Source organism: Haematobia irritans, chromosome 1 (assembly GCF_050003625.1).
Source record: "Haematobia irritans isolate KBUSLIRL chromosome 1, ASM5000362v1, whole genome shotgun sequence".
Classification (NCBI taxonomy): Eukaryota; Metazoa; Arthropoda; class Insecta; order Diptera; family Muscidae; genus Haematobia; species Haematobia irritans.
Window position 1 is genome coordinate 44,913,235 of NC_134397.1, and position 21,742 is coordinate 44,934,976.

Genomic DNA, 21,742 nt, shown 5'->3' on the forward strand with positions numbered 1-21,742 from the left:
TCCATATCGGTTCATAATCATGGTTGCCATTAGAGCCAAAAATAATCTACCAAAATTTTATTTCTACAGAAAATGTTGTCAAAATTTTATTTCTAGAGAAAATTTGTTAAAATTTTATTCGGTTCATAATAAAATTTTCATCATTGTCAAAATTTTATTTCTATAGAAAATTTTGTCAAAATTTTATTTCTATAGAAAATTTTGTTCAAATTTTATTCGGTTCATAATCATAGTTGCCACTCGAGCCAAAAATATTCGACCAAGATTTTATGTCTATAGAAAATTTTGTCAAAAGTTTATTTCTATAGAAAATTTTGTTAAAATTTTATTTCTGTAGAAATTTTTGTCAAAAATTTCTTTCTATAGAAAATTTTGTCAAAATTTTTATTTCTATAGAAAATTTTGTGAAAATTTTATTTCCATAGAAAATTTTTTAATATTTTCTTTCTGTAGAAAATTTTGTCAAAATTTTATGTCTACTTTGTCAAACTGAATTATATACGTATTGGATCGATCTTTTTTGATTTAATATATACCACGTATGGACATACAATTTAGAAGATGGTGTTAGGAGGTTTTAAGATACCTTGCCATCGGCAAGCGTTACCGCAACTTAAGTAATTCGATTGTGGATGGCAGTGTTTAGAAGAAGTTTCTACGCAATCCATGATGGAGGGTACATAAGCTTCGGCCTGGCCGAACTTACGGCCGTATATACTTGTTTTTTAACTTGTTTGCAGCGAAAAGAATTTTATAAAAACATTGAGCAGGTACACACGATTTTCATTTTGCGCGTCGGTCGTGTGTTGATTGTTTCTCGGAATGGACGGAGAATACGGATTTACTGTGTTTTGTGTTAATTGATTTATTCAGAAGTGGCACGTGGTTTTATGTGAACACAAAAAAGGAAAGTATAATTGAAAAAATGTACCTGGTTTTTTGTTCTGCATTTTGCTATATGGTATAATTTATTTTTATTTGCAGTTACATGATGTCTGCGTTTGCTGAGCTCGATGTAAATATGGAATAATTACTTATTGTTGAAATTGAAATAAAATAGAGTGTGTAAAAATATATGATGTTTGCTTGAACGGCATTATAAATACAAATAAATAATGAATTAGTTTATAAATAAATAAAAACAAACAAATAAAATTAATTTTGTGTTTTCTTTTCTCAAGTGGCGTCCTTTTTTCGACGATGAAAAAAAGTTTTTTCATAAAGATCAAAACATTTTAGGTTGTGACCATGTTCTTTTAACTAGGGGAAAAACATTTTTAATGAATACCATAACATTTTAAATCGTGACCATTGTCTTCATTCAAACAAAATTCTTTTTTATCAATATAATAACATTTTAGATGAGGACATTTACATTTTTCAGGTTAAAATGTTACATGGTCGCCGCAAAAATAGCTCCTATCATATTATTTTGCTCTTCGAATATGATTGTGACAATCATGTTTCTTCTCTGCGTGTAGATGGCGCAGAAACGAATATTAAGTTTTTAGTTAAAATTTTCGAAAATAAAACTAAATTTCCTAGTGGGTTCACTTTTTTTGGCGTATATTTACATAAACATAAATAATGTTTATAACCTTTTTTTCATTAATACTCGCTCAAAATATCTAAATACAGTAGATGTAATATTACGTTAAAAGTATATGTATTTCAAGACTAGAATACCATAGAACCAACTGCATCTATATGCAATCGACAAAAACTTGACATACAGATTTTGGCCGTCCCTTAAGCATTTTGTTATTGATTCCGAGCCAATGATGCGGCAGTTTTTTAATAAAGTTATTTTTAGGAAGCTACCGCACAAGTAAATATAATTTTAAAAATCTAAATTGTAACAAAATCTTTAAATAAAGTAAAAAAATCAATATGTTACTACACAAAAAAAAATTCTGATTCAATCACGAAATTAATTGATCCAATTAATTTTTTAATTGAAATGTCTTCAATCACGAAAATGATAGTATCAATCACAGTTTTAATTGGGCATAGAAAAAATTCTTGATTAAAAAAATAATTGATGTCATTAGCAATTTTCAATTAATTTTTTAATTGATTCAATTAAAAATTTAATTGATTTTGAATGCAAACCCCAATTAATTTTTTATTTAAAAAGGTAACCATTTTCAATTACTTTCTGAATTGGCTTAGAGTTTTTATTTGGATTAAGAAATGTTCATCACTTTTTTAACTGACTTAGTCTTCCGAATTTGATAAAACCGTTAATTGTATCAATTAATTTTTTAATTAAAAATTTTAAAATTTTCAATCATTGACTTAATTAACTTAATGTTTCTATCTTTATTAGAAAGTTAATTGTATCAATTAATTTATTAATTGAAAAAACATTCAACTTCAATTAACTTTTTAATTGGAAATATTTTGGTGATATTTTTTCTGTGTATACATTCAATCTCATTTTTTTTCAACAGAATTTTTGAATCTCAGAGTAATAAAACTGCAATCCCATATCTATGCACCGATGACTAGTTGAACATTTAGCTATTGCTCACACACATCGTGGAATAATGATCTAAGATAAATAAGCTTCTTCGACATAGAATGAAATGATCATTACAAAAACAAAAACATTCTAATGACTTTTAATTATTTTTATGCTGGCAGTCATGTAGTATACGATTGGAGACGGTATGTTAGAAAATGGGTGAAATCAGTTTCCAAAGAAACTTGGAAACAGTGTTGCCAGTATTGGGGATTTTTCCCCAAATTGGGTATATTTTTTCGTGAATTGGGAACTTGGGGATTTACTGGGGAATTTCCATACATTTGGGGATTTTTTCGAGAAATCGGTTTAATCTTTTTTAACAAAATGTTTATACCCTGCGCCACACTGTGGAACAGGGTATTATAAGTTAGTGCATCTGTTCACACAAAAAAATTTCAAGAAAATTTTTCCAATTAAAATTTTAATTGAGTTTTAAAAAATATTCAATTAAAAATTTAATTGATTCAACAAATTTTTTAATTGAAACAAAAATCAATCACAAAAATAATAGTATCAATTAATTTTTTAATTGGATCAATTAACTTTTTAATTGACCTTCAATTAATTTTTTAATTGATACTATCATTTCTGTGATTGAAGACATTTCAATAAAAAATTAATTGGATCAATTAATTTCGTGATTGAATCAGAAAAACAATTTTTTGTGTGTTTGCAACACCCAGAAGGAGACGAGATAGACACATGGTGTCTTTGGCAAACATGCTCAGCGTGGGCTCCCGAGTCGATATAGCCATGTCCGTCTGTCTGTCAACACATTTTTGTGATCAAAGTCTAGGTCGCAGTTATAGTCCAATCGACTTCAAATTTGGCACAAGTATGTGTTTTGGCTCAGAATAGAACCCTATTGATTTTGGAAGAAATCGGTTCAGATTTAGATATAGCTCCCATATATATCTTTCGCCCAATATGGACTTATATGGCCCCAGAAGCCACAGTTTTACACTAATTTGATTAAATTTTTGCATATGAAAAACAATTAGTCAAGTGTGCCAAATTTTATTGAAATCGGCTCAGATTTAGATATAGTTCCCATATATATCATTCGCCCGATTTACATTCATATGACCACAATGGCCAATCTTTTACTTCGATTTTCTTGACATTTTGCACAGGAAGTAGAATTAACATTTCAACTGTCTGTACCGATTTACACTCATACACAGAGGCCAATTTTTTACTCCAATTAATTGACATTTTGCACAGGGAGTAGAATTAGCATTGTAGATATGCGTGCCAAATTTGGTTGAAATCGGTTAAGATTTCGATATAGCTTCCATATATATGTTTTTCCGATTTGGGCAAAAACACCCAAAATACCAACATTTTCCTTATAAAATCGCCACTGCTTATTCGAAAACTTTTAAAAGTGACTCAAATTTTCCTATATTTCTAATAAATATCTATCGACCGATAAATCATAAATACACTTTTGCGAAGTTGCCTCATAATTGGTTCAGATTTAAATGTTTCCCATATTTTTTTTACTAACATTGTGTTCCACCCTAGTGCATTAGCCGACTTAAATTTTGAGTCTATAGATTTTGTAGAAGTCCAGATCGAGTGATATTTAAATGTATGTATTTGGGACAAACCTTTATACATAGCACCCAACACATTGGACGGATTTGATATGATATCGAAAATGTGGATCTACAAAGTGGTGCAGGGTATTGTATAGTCGGCCTCCCCCGACTTTAGACTTTCCTTACTTGTTTTTCTATAGGAAATTTTGTCAAAATTCTATTTCTATGGACAATTTCGCCAAAATTTTATTTCTATAGAAAATTTTGTCAAAATTTTATTTCTATAGAAAATTTTGTCAAAATTTTATTTCTATAGAAAATTTTGTCAAAATTTTATTTCTATAGAAAATTTTGTCAACATTTTATTTTTATAGACAATTTTGTCAAAATTTTATTTCTATAGAAAATTTTGTCAAAATTTCATTTCTATAGAAAATTTTGTCTAAATTTTATTTCTATAGAAAATTTTGTCAAAATTTTATTTCTATAGAAAATTTTGTAAAAATTTTATTTTTATAGACAATTTTGTCAAAATTTTATTTCTATAGAAAATTTTGTAAAAATTTTATTTCTATAGAAAATTTTGTCAAAATTTTATTTTTATAGACAATTTTGTCAAAATTTTATTTCTACAGAAATTTTTTCAAAACAATTTTTTTTAATAGAAAATTTTGTAAAAATTTTATTTTTATAGACAATTTTGTCAAAATTTTATTTATATAGAAAATTTTGTCAAAATTTTATTTCTATAGAAAATTTTGACAAAATTTTATTTCTATAGAAAATTTTGTAAATTTTTTTTCTGTAGAAAGTTTTGTATAAAAATTTCTATAGAAAATTTTCTTAAAATTTTATTTTTAAAAATTTCTATAGAAAATTTTCTCAAAATTATACTTCTATTGAAAATGTTGTCATTATTTAATTTCTATAGAAAATTTTTCAAAATTCTAGTTGTATGAAAACTTTGGTCCAAATTTTATTTCTATAGAAAATTTTGTCAAAATTTTATTTCTATAGAAACTTTATTCAAAATTTTATTTCTATAGAAAATTTGTCAAAATTTTATTTCTATAGAAAATTTTGTCAAAATTTTATTTCTATAGAAAATTTTGTAATTGTTTTTCTGTAATTTGGGGACACGAGCCAGAAAAATACTGGCAACACTGCTTGGAAAAAGAAAAACAAAGAAAGTCGTTATAATTATTGGAGGCAATGATAAAAGAATTGATGTATGCAACAAATCAATTTCTTTTTTTGGAAACGAAATTTTAGACGAACATAGTACTATTTTCCAATGCCCTTACTGAAATCAAATGTGGATATCAAATGCACCCAAAAAGGTAATAATTGAGTATCATAAATTTTCAAAAGTAATTCAAAAACAAAATATAAACCAGCAATAGTATGAAGTCATAGTAATTATTGGCAAATGAAAGATAAATAAACACCAACGTCATCATCCAGCAGCGTATGAGTTTTAATTCGTTTCTGGCACATGTTGAATGAACTGATTTCGATGCAGTTTATTGAACTTTCCTTCCTCTTGAAAATAAGTTCCAATTTTTTCACGATTCATGATTGCGGCATAAACTGCATACGCATAAGTTTATGGTGAGAATGCACTTCAGCCTTAGTTTTGTTATAATTAAACTTTGTTGGCGTATGTGATCAATTGCATGTAACACTTTTTTCGAGTCTCCAGAGAAAAAAGTTTAAACTTAAAACCTTGAAATGCTTCATTTGTAACGTCATCAAAAAGACAAAATGTATGCTTATAGCTCATATAAATATTTTTTTTAACGAAAACGGTAAACCAAGCTTGAGAAAAAAAATATCACAGAAATTGTTGTGTCATTAGAGGAATCATGACTACTAGCATAGGTAATTTAAGTTTTTTTCTTCCTTACCTTTGTGTATTGTGTACAGTACAGTAAGTGCATTTTAATTTGTCCATAATGAATGGGATTTTTAGTGATTATGGAAATCATTTATATCGAGAGATTCATTTCGACATCTATAAGATGTATGAAATGATATTAAGAAATTGATGACTTTATATAAAGGGTGATTCTTTTGAGGTTAGGATTTTCATGCATTAGTATTTGACAGATCACGTGGGATTTCAGACATGGTGTCAAAGAGAAAGATGCTCAGTATGCTTTGACATTTCATCATGAATAGACTTACTAACGAGCAACGCTTGCAAATCATTGAATTTTATTACCAAAATCAGTGGCAGAAAATCCGCTTTTTTATCGACAAATTTTGTTCAGCGATGAGGCTCATTTCTGGTTGAATGGCTACGTAAATAAGCAAAATTGCCGCATTTGGAGTGAAGAGCAACCAGAAGCCGTTCAAGAACTGCCCATGCATCCCGAAAAATGCACTGTTTGGTGTGGTTTGTACGCTGGTGGAATCATTGGACCGTATTTTTTCAAAGATGCTGTTGGACGCAACGTTACGGTGAATGGCGATCGCAATCGTTCGATGCTAACAAACTTTTTGTTGCCAAAAATGGAAGAACTGAACTTGGTTGACATGTGGTTTCAACAAGATGGCGCTACATGCCACACAGCTCGCGATTCTATGGCCATTTTGAGGGAAAACTTCGGAGAACAATTCATCTCAAGAAATGGACCGGTAAGTTGGCCACCAAGATCATGCGATTTGACGCCTTTAGACTATTTTTTGTGGGGCTACGTCAAGTCTAAAGTCTACAGAAATAAGCCAGCAACTATTCCAGCTTTGGAAGACAACATTTCCGAAGAAATTCGGGCTATTCCGGCCGAAATGCTCGAAAAAGTTGCCCAAAATTGGACTTTCCGAATGGACCACCTAAGACGCAGCCGCGGTCAACATTTAAATGAAATTATCTTCAAAAAGTAAATGTCATGGACCAATCTAACGTTTCAAATAAAGAACCGATGAGATTTTGCAAATTTTATGCGTTTTTTTTTAAAAAAAAGTTATCAAGCTCTTAACAAATCACCCTTTACTATGACGAAACCAAAGTTGATGCCTTCACAGAAAAAATATTTCTCGAAAATTTTTCCAATTAAAATCTTAATTGAGTTTTAAAAAATATTCAATTAAAAATTTAATTGATTCAATAAATTTTTTAATTGAAACAAAAATCAATCAATTTTTTAATTGGCTGTCAATTAATTTTTTATTTGATACTATCATTTCTGTGATTGAAGACATTCGAATTAAAAAATTAATTGGATCAATTTATTTCGTGATTGAATCAGAAATTTTTTTTGTGTTGGTGCTCCATATTTCATAATCAACAGATTCGCAATCGATGTAGATTGGGATATTCTAAGTTTGGATTTTTACTAAATTAAAGGAACGAAATGAAGCGTTCGAACAAAATTTGTTCTTCATAATTATTATGAAAAACTTTGGTACTTTTAATAAATTGCTTACTTTTTTGGAAACTATTTCGTGCTTTTTAAGAAAATATTCGTATTTTTATGAAATTCTTAATAAAAATATTCGTGGTTTTTGGCATTTTTGCAATAATTTGCTATATATTTATACAAACCATTCACATACAAATTTACTGGCACAAATCGCATGCGGTTTTTCCTTAAATATTTTTGTTCTTTTTGGATTTTATGACTCAACCCCTAATCTTTAAATGTTACTACTTTCTTCATTTACTCTGGTTTATTATCCCAACAAACAAAAAACCATCAAAAGTTTATGACTTTTTTTCTTCGCAGTAGACTCGTATGCTAAATAGAGTAATTGCTTTTCGCCAACTACTAAAAACTAAATTCAAAGACAAGAAGTAACAACAATGATTTGTCCTTGCCTTTAATGGCCTTGAACCCGCGCACAAATCCTTACAATAATTATTATCTACAAATTGGTCAGCCAATTTGACCTTTAAAATAAGAAATGACTTCTTTTATTGATTTTCATTTGGATTTGGATAAAAGCAACAGGATTGATTTAAGGTTTGTAATTGCATTATTATATTTTAAAACAAGTAAGTAAAGTCTAAAATCGGACGAAATATATATATGGGAGCTATATTTAAATCTGAACCGATTTGGCTGATATTTTGCAAGTTTTTCGAGACTCATAAAATATTCGGATGTACGGAATTTGAAAAACATCGGTTGATAAACACGCCAATTATGACCAGATCGAGGACTGATCTATATAACAGCTATATCTAAATCTGAACCGATTTTTCTAAAATCAATAGCGATTGTCTTTGTTCCAAAAAACGACCCTATGCGAAATTTGAGGACGATCGGACTTAAACTGCGACCTGTACTTTGCGCACAAATAATCGACTCAGAATTTAATTCTAAGATGATCGGTATAATAAACAATGGGTCTCAGACTTTTCCTTCTTGGCGTTACATACAAATGCACAAACTTATTATACCTTGTACCACAGTAGTGGTGAAGGGTATAAATATATGGGTCTAGTTCCTCCCCGATAATCTATCTACAGTACAAATTTGAGATATTGAAAGGAAATTAATTATTTTTAAAGTTTGAATTTGGCTTATTATCAATATTGCTGCCGACATGCTAGCGTTTAGTTGGACCCTACCATGTACCACAGCAGTGGTGAGCAATTAAATACCATCTCCCTATATTTAGCAAATTGTACAAATTTCGTTTAACAATTTCTGTAAGAAATTTGTTTTTCCGTCAAGTAAGATTAACTCACAAAACAACGCATTGAAAATCATGACGATGATCTATGCATTTCAAATTTATTGCTTTTATAAAATATGAACACTTTTTATTAACTGAACAAGCGATAAATTAAAGAAATTAGCTCCATGCACAATATATAGTAGGGTATTATAAACATTCATGAAGATTAAATAGGCACACACCAAAGAAATATGTGAGTAAAACGTAATATAACCTACAGCAAGGACGGTTGAACAACAAAATAAAATAAATACCATCCACAACTCTTTTTTCATATGCCAAGCGACAACTTGCCACCTCATATATTAAAGGAAATAAGAATAAGGGGAAACAAACAATTTAAGTGTAAGAAATCACCTAACAAAGTCTCAAATGCGAGAAAATTCTCAAGCGTAATTAGCAAAATTTGGTGTTTACTAGAATCCGACAAAGGCCCAAGAAGAACACATGCCAATAATTCATTAAAATTGCAAAGACATTGATCAAGAACTAATGATGGCTACACGCAAAACAGGCGACAGACGGTGAAGATAAACGTCTACATCCAACATACGGAAACTAGAGATTACAAGGTAATGTGATGAGTGGCAAACACGTCATTTTATTGAATGCAACATGTAATCTCTTGACTCTTGTATGAGAATGACCAAAGGAGGAGTAATGGAGACAACTTGCTCATTAAATACCAAAAGTGAAATTCATTTAAAAAGCATAATACCATATGCTTGTGAATATAGTGGGATAGGGAAGCGTAAATACATGCAGCTGTGTCCCCATTTTTGTGCGTATTTCGATATAAATAGCCATTTAGGATAGCTCATATTGTAATCAGTGTGCATGATGAGAAGGGAATTTGCAAATAATATCGAATCTGAAATAGAAAATATTGTCCATCACATTTTTTAAGATTTTGGGAAGGACATGCAAACATGAAAATTACCATAAGAAATTCTATGTTTTACGAACTTGATATGGTTATATTTTTTATTAGTTTTATCTGCAATATTTCTCAACATATATCCATCAGGATGTTGGACATATGTTACAATAACTAAAAATATCACATATTCTTATTGGAGACAGCCAAACATTACTGCTTTCGTCCGGTCTCTTGGTAAATCTCAAAAACACAGATTTTTTTAAATATCGGCTACAACAAAATCCTTATTGTTAAAAAATTGTTAAAAGGGTCTCCACCCAAGGACAATTGGGTATGAAAGTTAATTTTAATGGTTTCACAAAGTGTCACATGTAATCGGGCAGCACTTGTTGATAAAAGAATTTACCACCTTTGGTATTGCAATTGGATTATAAGGCTAAGTTATGTTAGGTACAGTAGCAAACCGATATTTTAGGCTCAGTTTTTTTGTAATATTCCATGTGGTGAATTTCTGTCTTATCAATGAATTGCAGTGGAAGCCAGTGTTGCCAGTATTGGGGATTTCCCCCCAAATTGGGGATATTTTTTTCGCGAACGGGGACGAAATTTTTGAGTTGGGGACTTGGTGATTTGGTGGGGAATTTCCATACATTTGGGGATTTTTGTGGGGATTTTTTCGAGAAATCGGTTTAATCTTTTTTTTTTGTCAAAATTTTTGTTTTAAAGAAGATTATATCAAAATTTTATTTTTATAGAACATTTTCTCAAAATGTTATTTTTATAGAAAATTTTGTCAAACTTTTAGTTTTATAGAAATTTTTGTCAAAATTTTATTTCTATAGAAAATTTTCACAATTTTTTTTATATAAAAAAATTGTGAAAATTTTATTCCTATAGAAAATTTTGTGAAAATTTTATTTCTATAGAAAATTTTGCCAACATTTTTTTTCTATAGAAAGTTTTTGAAAATTTTATTTCTATAGAAAATTTTATTAAAATGTTATTTCTATAGAAAATTTTGTCAAAATTTTATTCCTATAGAAAATGTTGTTAAAATTTTATTTTAATACAAAGTTTTGTCAAAATTTTATTTCTTTAGAAAATTTTGTTATAATTTTATTTCTATAGAAGGTTAGGTAGGTTAGGTTAAAGTGGCAGCCCGATTAAGGTTCAGGCTCACTTAGACTATTCAGTCCATTGTGATACCACATTTAACTAAAAGTATCGATGTCTACATTCCAAAGTGCGCTAAGTCGAAAAAGTGAATTTTACAGGAAACAAAAAACAAGTTTTGTTTTTTGAAATTTCTCAAAACCCGTATAAGATAGAAATTCCCTTATTTTCGGTCTTAAAGAGAGATACGTTATAGATATCATATTTATTTAATTTTTAATTATTATTATTAGTGTTTAAGAAATATTTGAAGTTTAACCAATAATATATTTTGTAACGAATAGGGCCTCTATGAGGCTATGTTACTAATAAAGTTGAAATAAATAAAAAATAAATAAAATAAAATCATATTTTTTATATTTTTTTAGTATGTACGAACTCAAAATAGTGATAATAGAATATGGCTAAAAATGACTTAGACCCCTTTCGACCGAACAAAGCTTTTTTCCCTATTTGGATTCGACTTTTTTTTAAACTTTAGACACAGTCTAAGTACAATATTGACCATAACTTTTGATAGAAATGTCCAATAAATTCGAAGTTTTGACAGGATGCAATTCACATCAATCCGAATAAAAAACAGCGAACTCCATCAACACATGCTAAGTCGACTTAGCGTACTCTGGAATGAGGGCATCGATATGGGCACTTCTAGTTTTAACCACTGAACCTTCTCTATTATTTTCTTTTGTTGAACCAACCAGATTGTGCTAAAAACATTAACAGACTGCTAAAGTTAACGTTTTCCAGATCCGCCAGTCATCTAAAGCTATATGCCCCTAAAATTTGCTTACCCCTTACACAAAATGCAGGACACTCACACAAGAAGTGTTTAATTGATTACTTATCCTCCGCATCATGACAGCTCATACAATAGTAATTATACTTCGCACCAATAGTTTCTGCAAATTCGCCTATCAGGCAGCGACCCGTTAGATATCAGGAGTGATATCTGACGTCTTGAGAACTCTAGCATATCTAGTGTGCGGTTCAAGTTTAAATGGGGCCATATTTGCTTGGTGTCGTTGCAACCCTTGCAATTCTCCCATCGAATATTTGCCATCATGACAGCCTTCTCACGCAGTAAGAGCTTGCAGGTAGCCAGAGGCATAGCAACAGATTCTAGTTCCCCTGGAATATGTAAGGTAGTTCCTAGCCTTGCTAACTCATCCGCTTCGCAGTTCCCTGGTATGATCCTATGGTCAGGCAGCCATATTAGGTGAATATTGTACTGCCCAGCCATCTCGTTGAGAGATTTGCTGCAGTTGATGGCCGTTTTCCAGTTAAGGAACACAGAGTCCAAGGATTTTATTGCAGGTTAGCTGTCTGGGTATATATTAATGCCAACATTTGTTGAAACATTACTTCTCAGTCAATTCGTCACCTCTCTTATTGCTGATATTTCAGCCTGCAAAAACACTACAGTGATTAGATTATTCGCTATTCGAAGTTCCAAATCTTTAGAATATACTCCGATACCCACTTGTCCATACAATTTGGAGCCATTAGTGTAGAAATCTATATATCGTTCAATCCCCGGGGTCTGTGTGCACCACGCCTCACTGTTGGGAATTAGAGTTTCAAACTTTTTGTCGAAAAGTGGTTTTGCCAGAGTGTAATCCACTACGTTAGGCACATCTGGCATTATTTTGAGGACCGAACTGTGACCGTACATTTTTTCCGACCACAGCAATAGCTCGCGCAACCGCACAGCCGTTGTTGCAGCTGACTGGCCAAAATGTCTAAAGGCAATAGATGTAGCATGACAATAAGTGAATCTGTTCCTGTCTTATTGAATGCGCCTGATATACACAAGCACGCCATACGCTGAACTTTATCTAAACCTGTCGATTGCTGAAGTGCCGACCACCAGACTACAACACCATATAGCATTATAGGTCTAACCACTGTCGTGTATAGCCAATGCACAATTTTCGGTTTTAGTCCCAAACTTTTTTCCTATTGCCTTTTTGCACGAGTACAAAACTACCGTAGTTCAGCTTCCTGCCCAGAATAACGCCAAGGTATTTTGCACACTCACCAAAAAGAATTTCAATACCCCCTAAGGATATGGGATTAAACGTGGGAGTTTTGCGATCCTTGTAGTCTTTAATAGTTGGTCTTTAATAGGCATCAACCCAAAGAGTATAGTCCTGACAGAGCAACTTGTGGTTGACTAATCTACGTCACATATTTTTCAACAGTTCAGCATTACGATTTCTATATATACTGTTATATCTAATAATGGATTTATTATAAAAAATCATACGTTTATTATTGTTATAATACATATCAACTATTGACAATTTTGTTGTTGTTGTTGTTGTAACAGTTTATTATGATTTCATCCATTTTTATGTTATACGCTTTGGTACTTCAGCTTGTGGCCAGATCGAGGAACTCTGCGACTAAGGTGGGGTGCGTCCAGAGTGATCTGGCGGTAAGTCGGGTTGGTTTACCTGGGCAAGAGAAAAGATGATGCGTGTCGTGTAGCCCTTGGTTGCAAATTGGACATACGTCAGCTACGCTGCTATCAATCACTGATAAGTAGGAATTGAGGCGGCTGCACTTGCCTGATCTTAATTGGACTAAAACTAGCCTAGTCTGCCGTGGGAGGTCTCTTTCCGAGAACAGGATTAACCTTGTAGCTTCTCACCGCTTCAGCTACAGTATCCTCATGAATCCTGTTCAAACCTACATGACACGCTGCTTGATCTAGAGGTACTCTTTTGTAGCGCTGGATCTCGCGCTCTAGATGATGTATATCAACCCTTACGTTCCTAGGTGGTGGTTGTGCATATATGAGATGGTGGTTTGGATGATTACTTCGATAACAACCCAGGAGATACTGCTTTGACAACAATTAGTTGTGTCTTCGCACAGGGATGATCTTTGTCTCCACATAAAGGTGATCCAGGGGTGTGCTGCGGAGAAACCCAGTCACAGTTCTAAGGGCAGCGTTCTGACAGGTTTGTGTGTTATTCCACTGCGTATCACTAGTCTGTGGTGTCCACACTGGCGCTGCATAGTTTACCACTGACCGGCCTTATAGGTAGTTAACAAGGTTTCTTTGTCCGCACCCCAAGTACTGCCGGCAAGTGACTTGAGGACCTTGTTTCTACCACGGAGCTTATTACAAATTGCAGTGGCATGGGCAGACGACTTGAAAAGGCTGCCGAATGTGACCCCAAGAATCTTGGGGTAATTTGTGGTAGGAATTATTTCGCCATCGACACTAATATTCAACTGCCTGCGCACTTCTGCCGTCCATGTAGTGAATAGTGTGGCTGAGGATTTGGTGGGGATATCCTCAAGTTTCTCGCAGTGAAATAACTGGTAGGATTGGCTAAGTAGACGGGCCAATAAACTATATTTTTGTAATATAGTTTATTGGCCCGTTGGGCTTATTATATTACTATGTAAAATAAATGAAATGATTTCTCTGAAGGCCGTTTCAGTGGACTACCACCTCTTTCATATTTAGGTTGCCGTGACGAAGACATCATAAACCTAGTAGTCACTCGTTTCGTTCACTGCAGTGGGAATCGCAGACGAGAATGACAATGATAATTCGTCTTTATAATCATACTGCTCCCAGAATCAAATAATTATGTGTAGAAACTCGTAAAAACACTAAAGATTACAAAGGAAAAAACGACTTTTCGTTTTTACTTTGAACATGGATTATTCGATTAGACTCGATTTTCAAAAGTTTTTGTTGACATGTACATATCTCTAAAGAGCACATGAAACAATGTAACTTGCAAGTTTTGGGACAAAGTAAACATCTCGAATTTCAGAGCTCACTAAAATCGAGACTTCAGTCAGATGATGGCAAAGTTCACTGCTGTGTGAATCGCAGACAAGAATTACAATTCATCATAATAATCCTGCTGCTCTCAGTCAGAATTAGGTAATTATGTCTATAAACACGTAAAAACACTAAGGATTACAAAGGTAAAAAACGAGTTTTCGTTTTTACTTTGAACATGGATTATTCGATTAGTCTTAATTTTCAAAAAGAAGACTTTTCGTTGACTATTACATCTCTCTCTAAAGAGCACATGAAACAATGTAACTTGCAAGTTTTGGGACAAACTAAACGTCACGAATCTCAGAGTCTCACTAAAATCGACATTTCAGTAGGCGATTAGGTCATGATTTTTGGCTAATATTGAATCTGTGCTAAATTTAAAATAGAGTTGCTTCAATATTATATACTATTTTCTTGGAATCATTAAACAAGAATATATGCTTTCAAAAATCTATAGTAAATGCAGATATTAGCCATATAAACAGGCCATGTGACCGCAAATATAACTCAAAAGTCTTATGCATTGAAGAATCAAGGCGAGATAATAACCACTTGAACTTTCAAGAAATAGTAAAACAATATTTACCAATATTGTCAAAATCAAAAATAGATAGAAGACCGATAAAGTTGCATAATAAAAATAATTGTCTGAATCTAGAAATACAGTCATATCTTTACTCCAACCTTATTATTTACTTTTGTTCCCAAGGAATTTATATTATGTTTTCCCAACGGGGACAATATAAATTTTCCACAATTATTTTGTTTTTTTTTTCTATTTCTTGTCAAAATATAATTTTTGGCTTATTTTCTCATCGTCCCATCATCCTTCAGTGGTTGTAAAGTCCCATTACGAAGAAGGAATAGAAAAAAAAACAAAAACAAAATCCAAATTCTCTTTCATCTTACATAAGTCCCCTATAGACCATTTCTTACCTTTTGTTGGGCCAAAGGTATGGATACAATTCGTCCACCGATCCGACTGCGAGCTTCCAGCAAACAAAAGCTATCACAGCCATTTTGCATTAGATGATTGGCAGCCGATAGACCAGCCATGCCCGCTCCGATGATGATAACTTTAAAATTAGTGGGTGCTGGGGTAATACCTGCCGCTGCTGCTTCCATAGCAGCAGCATGCTCATCGGTTGGAGAGGGTGCTGGTGTATGAGGAGTTGTCTCACCCATACTTAACTACTACACTAAGGACACTCTATGATGTAGAAATGAAATTTTGGATTTTGCTTAAATAACACCAGACAAATGCGAGATGTTATGAAAGCCCCGGGTAACTAACACTTTTCTTCTTTTCAAATCTTTTTTATTTTATACAAATGCATTTAGGTGATGGACACCTTTTTTCCCGATTTGTTTGATTTTCTTCAAGATATCCAAATACGAATGTTGGCTATAATTCACAAAATCACGCACGCACGCAAAGCCAAGAAAAAAATTATGCGAATAACTTTAATGTATTACCACTTTTTGTTAAAAAATTTCACTTCTTTCCTATGAACGTAGCTGTTTTTAGCAAATTTTCAATTTTTCCTTGGTACTTGTGTTGTTTTTTCTTCTCTACTCGCAAACGAAAACCCGAAAGGCAGATCCATCCGTCCGTCATTAATGTCAAAATATTTTTATATTGCCTCCATTTGCCTCTTTCGGCCGTTTTCTCATAATATGTGGCGTGTTTCTCAGTGGATGGAACTTATTATGCGCAATCGCCAAATTAACTAGTGGGATATCCGCTCTCGCTTTTATGTGGTCACAAGATTTTTCGGTTTACTTGTTTTGGTTTATTCAATCGCCACCTTCAGCAAGCATATCCATCATCACGTAACTCTGTGGCCATAATGACCACCGACCGGCATTATAGTACAACTTTTTATTATTTTTATGAGGTTTTGTTTTATTAATATTGTTTCCCTAATCTTTTATAGTTTTGTTTTTTTCGCATTCTTTAAACATTTATGTAATTAATCCCACAAAACAAACTATCTTGCGGCATTTGATGACTCCATCCTGTTTACTTGCGTTTTCAAAGAGGAATGAAACAAAAACAACTGTAGCAAGTAAATGTAATGACGTTTTTGACATTCTCTATGAAGTTAACTGCCACCGTTGCCAATCATAAAGGAAAACAGCTGATTTCGTCCAAATGTCACTCCGATTGAATAATTATTAGGTAGTGTTACCATTGAATATCTATAATATGGAGTTCAAAACAATCAAACGTTTTGGTGTTTAAAACGTCTTCCTTTTCATTACAAAAATATATAGAGACTGATGCGCCGTTCTAATACGTTCAATAATGTCATAATGTCAACTTTTTGAGACAAATCCCACATATTGATCACACCATAAATTTATGTTTGACGACATAATCGATACTGCAGCAGTATTTGTGATCGATGGCGCATTTATAGATTTTTATTTTAACGTAACAAATCTTAATGATAATGACAATCCAATTTTCAGATTTAATTTTTTTTTATCAAATTCGACATAACAGGAGGAAGTGTTGACTGTAGCCTTCGTTCGTTTTCCTCATTCGTTTTTCCAAAACATTTCACCCACCGTTCACACCGGGTTGAGATGTTTTAGTTTGACAGTTGCCATGGAAACTAGAAATTCACATCACATGTCCAAATAATTACCGCGAACGCAAAGGGAAAAAATGTTTTATGTTATTTTCACATGTCCATGTTCTTAAAAGCCTTTGTTTATTATTTTGTTCTATGAAACTTATTTCAACATTTTAACATATATTTTGAATAGGGTATGTTATTCGGGGTATATTCCAAATTAGGTGGGTTCACATTCTAAAATTGACGTGTTTTGGAGGAAAACTTGTGTTTTGAACTTGTTTTTTAGTATGGCGAAAACGACTCGTTTTGAAGTGCTTATAAAGGGAAAACATCTCAAACCCCAAAACATGCTTGGTGAGAACACCATATTAGTCTTCCATTACAAAGGTAGCGTGTTCGGATATCAGTGGGTAAAATAATAAATAACAAAGTCTCTAGTAGACCATAAAAACACATTCGCAAATCTAAATCTGAATAAAAACAGGACCGCAATATTGCTGTGTTTTCACTATAGGCCGGTATGTACCTCTAGCGGAATTTTCGGTAGCAAAAATTTATTTAAGTGTACAACAAAAAAACAGGGCTGTGTACACAAATTTTAAACCAGCTAATCGCTTTTAAAAATTGTTAATATACGTTCCAAATATTCCTCAAACAAATTGTTTATTATTTACAGACCTTTTAAAACTTTTACGCACACAATGATTGTAATAAATTAAATGTTTGCTGCCAAAATATGCTTTTGACAACCCTGTTATTTTCATTAGAGGTGCGTACCAGCTTACGAAATTGAACGCTACCGAAAATTTCGTTAGCATAAATAGCAATGCATTTCTTATGGGAATGAAATTTTTCGCTAGAGGTGCATACCGGCCTTATGCTCAAAATCTCCTTGTTGTACCCTCCACCATAGGATGGGGGGTATATTAACTTTGTCATTCCGTTTGTAATACATCGAAATATTACTCTAAGACCCCATAAAGTATATATATTCTGGGTCGTGGTGAAATTCTAAGTCGGTCTAAGCATGTCCGTCCGTCCGTCCGTCTGTTGAAATCACGCTAACTTCCGAACGAAACAAGCTATCAACTTGAAACTTGGCACAAGTAGTGAAAATGAAAATGGGCATATCAGACCACTTTTACGTATAGCCCCCATATAAAGCGACGCTCAGATTTGGCTTGCGGAGCCTTTTGGAGAAGCAAATTCCATACAATCCGGCTGAAATTTGGTACATGTTGTTAGTATATGGTCTCTAACAAGCATGCAAAAATTGGTTTACATCGGTCCATAATTATATATAGCCCCCATATAAACCGATCCCCAGATTTGAACTCCGGAGCACCTTAGAAAAGGAAAATTCACCCCATCCGGTTGAAATTTAGTACGTGTTGTTACGTGTAAATGGTCTCTAACAACCATGCAAAAATTGGTCCACACCGTCTTAATTATATAACCCCCATTTAAACCGATCCCCAGATTTGACCTCTGGAGCTATTGGAGGAGCAAAATTCATTCGATCCGGTTGATATTTGGTACGTCCCTGCCAGCATTTTAAAGTTCCATTTCATACTCATCGCTACCACAGACTCGTAACCCTGCCAACATTTTTGGAATTTGACGACACTTCTGAGAATCTCCACCACGTCGAAAACAATCGTATACGATATCAAAAACTCGTCGGAAAAGCGCCGTCACTATTGAGAAGTTGTACCACGCAAAAGTTACTACAAAAAGGTTTCGCATGAGTGCAATTATTAGGTGCCTTTATAGATCAATTTAGAACGACGCCAATAAGGGACCCTCCAAACAATCAGAAAAAGTGCATTTTAAGATAGTTGTAAAAGAATCATTGTGGTCGAGTAAAACACGTTTGTTTAGATATTTATTAATTTGTGTAAACATTTACAAATTCTTAAAAATATAACATTTATACCACTATCACATTACATTTTAAATAATTTTTGGCATTAATGATGATGTTGAGTTACAAGTAGCGAGTTACATGTTGCAGCGTCTATCAACTAGTGTTTTTATTTGATGGAAGCAGCATGTCTGTAAAATATCTGAAAAACAATCACTTTATTCCATTTGGAAAATCAAAAATTGTACACCAATATACCTTTCGCAATTTTAAGCGTATAATCTATGTTTTCAGAACTTTATTTTCGTTTTTATTTAATTAAAATATAACAAGCTGGTTGCGCTTGGCGTTTCACAAAAAATAAAATCGTAGTAGGGATGGCAAAATACTTTCATGTACTTTTTGATGTACCTTTTCATGATGGTTGAAGTGACATTTACGAGTCTGTGGTAACGATGAGGATGAAATGGAACTTTGAAATGCTGGCAGGGAAGTGACACTGCAACAATCGCCAACTGTAATGGGTGAAGCATATGAAAAAGTATGAAATGTACATAAAAATATTTTGCCATCACTATTGTTACAAGAGCCATTTTATATTTTGTGAAACACCAAGCGCACCAGCTTCTTATAATTTATTTAAATAAAAACGATAATGAAGTGCTGAAAACTTTGTTATTTCGCTTAAAATTGTGAAAGGCATATATAAATAAATAAATAAAGTTATCGTTTTACAAATATTTTTCCAGACACGCTGCCTCCATCGAGAATAAAAGCACTGGCTGATAGACGCTGCCACAAGTAACTTGCAACTTGTAACTCGACATCATTCTTTTATTAATGCAAAAATTATGTTAAATGTGATGTTATAGTCGTATAAATGTTATATTTGTAAGAATTTATAAATATTTAATCAAATTAATAAACATCTAAAGAATCGTGTTTACTTGACCACAATAATTCTTTTACAACTACCTTAAAATTCACTTTTTATGATAGTTTGAAGGGACTGTTATTGGCGTCCTTCTAAATATATCCAGAAGGGCACCTAATAATTGCACACATGGGATACTTTTTTGTAGTAACTTGGCGTGGTATAACTTCTCAATAGTGACGGCGCTTTTCCGAGGAGTTTTGGATATCGTATACGACTGTTTTCGACGTAGTGGGGATACTCAGAAGCGCCCCTAAATTCAAAAAATGTTGGCAGAGATATCTATCGCAAAGTTGGAACGATTTATATCTCTATATCTCTGTTCCCGAACTCAAAGTTCGTAAAAACTAACAACATCGTTCGTTTATTACGAGAAGGCATAAAATGCCCAGTTTTTGTGGTTATTATGCCTCTCATGCGCTTTACAGACTATCAGTTATTCCGGACTGAATGTTGGTGTTTGTAAAGGTTGAGTTACATCCATGCTTTAATCCGTACGTTGATGGAAGGGTTGATATTTTTCAGTTTGAAGCACTCTAACAAAACTGTTGCTTTCAAAGAGAAAATTCAACTCTTCAATCAACGGACGAATTAACGCATGGTATGTACCTCAACTTTAAAGAATCTTACAATGTGTCGGATCGATACGACTTCCCTGCCAGCATTTCAAAGTTCCATTTCAACCTCATCGTTACCACAGACTCGTAAATGTCACTTCAACCATCATGAAAAGGTACATCAAAAAGTACATGCATGTGATTTGCCATCCCTACTGTTAAAAAAGCCATTTTTTTGTGAAACGCCAAGCGCAACCAGCTTGTTATATTTTAATTAAATAAAAACGAAAATAAAGTTCTGAAAACATAGATTATACGCTTAAAAATGTGAAAGGTATATTGGTGAACAATTTGGTGATTTTCCAAATGGAATAAAGTGATTGTTTTTCAGATATTTTACAGACACGCTGCCTCCATGGAATAAAAACACTGGTTGATAGACGCAGCAACATGTAACTCGCTACTTGTAACTCAACATCATCATTAATGCCAAAAATTATGTTAAATGTAATGTGATAGTGGTATAAATGTTATATTTTTAAGAATTTGTAAATGTTTAATCAAATTAATAAATATCTAAACAAACGTGTTTTACTCGACCACAATGATTCTTTTACAACTATCTTAAAATGCACTTTTTCTGATTGTTTGGAGGGTCCCTTATTGGCGTCGTTCTAAATTGATCTATAAAGGCACCTAATAATTGCACTCGTGCGAAACATTTTTGTAGTAACTTGGCGTGGTACAACTTCTCAATAGTGACGGCGCTTTTCCGACGAGTTTTTGATGTCGTATATGATTGTTTTCGACGTAGTGGGGATTCTCAAAAGAGTCCCCAAATTCAAAAAATGTTGGCAGGGTTGTCGGCGATGACTAAATAATCGGTACATGTGTTATCGATCCCATAAACATGCAGCAGTATCGATTATGTCTTCGGACTTAACTTATAATGTGCTCAATATATGGAATATGTTCGACACGACCACTGTCGTCCGGAATAACTGATAGTCTGTAAAGGGCATCCCAATTTCCAATTTTTTTGAAGGTCACACTACCTGCAATTAATTTTGACAATGGTGGCGTAATTTTAATCTGCCTTTTTCTGTAACGTCGGTACAATAAAAGCGCTACAATCGCACTACTTACACCCCCCAACACGTCTTACCGAAGACCATCTT

The 21,742-nt window shown here is 32.9% G+C and overlaps 1 protein-coding gene and 2 long non-coding RNA genes across 3 annotated transcripts in view; 1 reads left to right on the forward strand and 2 right to left on the reverse strand.

Annotated features, from left to right (window-relative positions):
- The window catches only part of LOC142220813 (peroxisomal N(1)-acetyl-spermine/spermidine oxidase), a 34,320-nt gene extending 17,647 nt beyond the window's left edge, over positions 1–16,673 (reverse strand). Inside the window, exon 1 of the mRNA XM_075290169.1 lies at positions 15,561–16,673. Within this exon, the coding sequence (XP_075146284.1) occupies positions 15,561–15,809 (249 nt within the window). The 5' untranslated portion in view covers positions 15,810–16,673. The remainder of the gene's footprint in view (positions 1–15,560) is intronic.
- A 2,388-nt stretch (positions 16,674–19,061) lies between these two features.
- Positions 19,062–19,557, reverse strand: LOC142238500 (uncharacterized). The gene is made up of 2 exons (XR_012722743.1): positions 19,332–19,557; positions 19,062–19,275 (listed from the first exon to the last, which is right to left on the reverse strand). It is a non-coding gene; the product is annotated as an uncharacterized LOC142238500 (long non-coding RNA).
- Positions 19,558–20,511: 954 nt separating this feature from the next.
- LOC142238508 (uncharacterized) lies at positions 20,512–21,169 on the forward strand. Its single transcript, XR_012722744.1, has 2 exons — positions 20,512–20,898; positions 20,956–21,169. It is a non-coding gene; the product is annotated as an uncharacterized LOC142238508 (long non-coding RNA).
- The last annotated feature ends 573 nt before the right edge of the window (positions 21,170–21,742 follow it).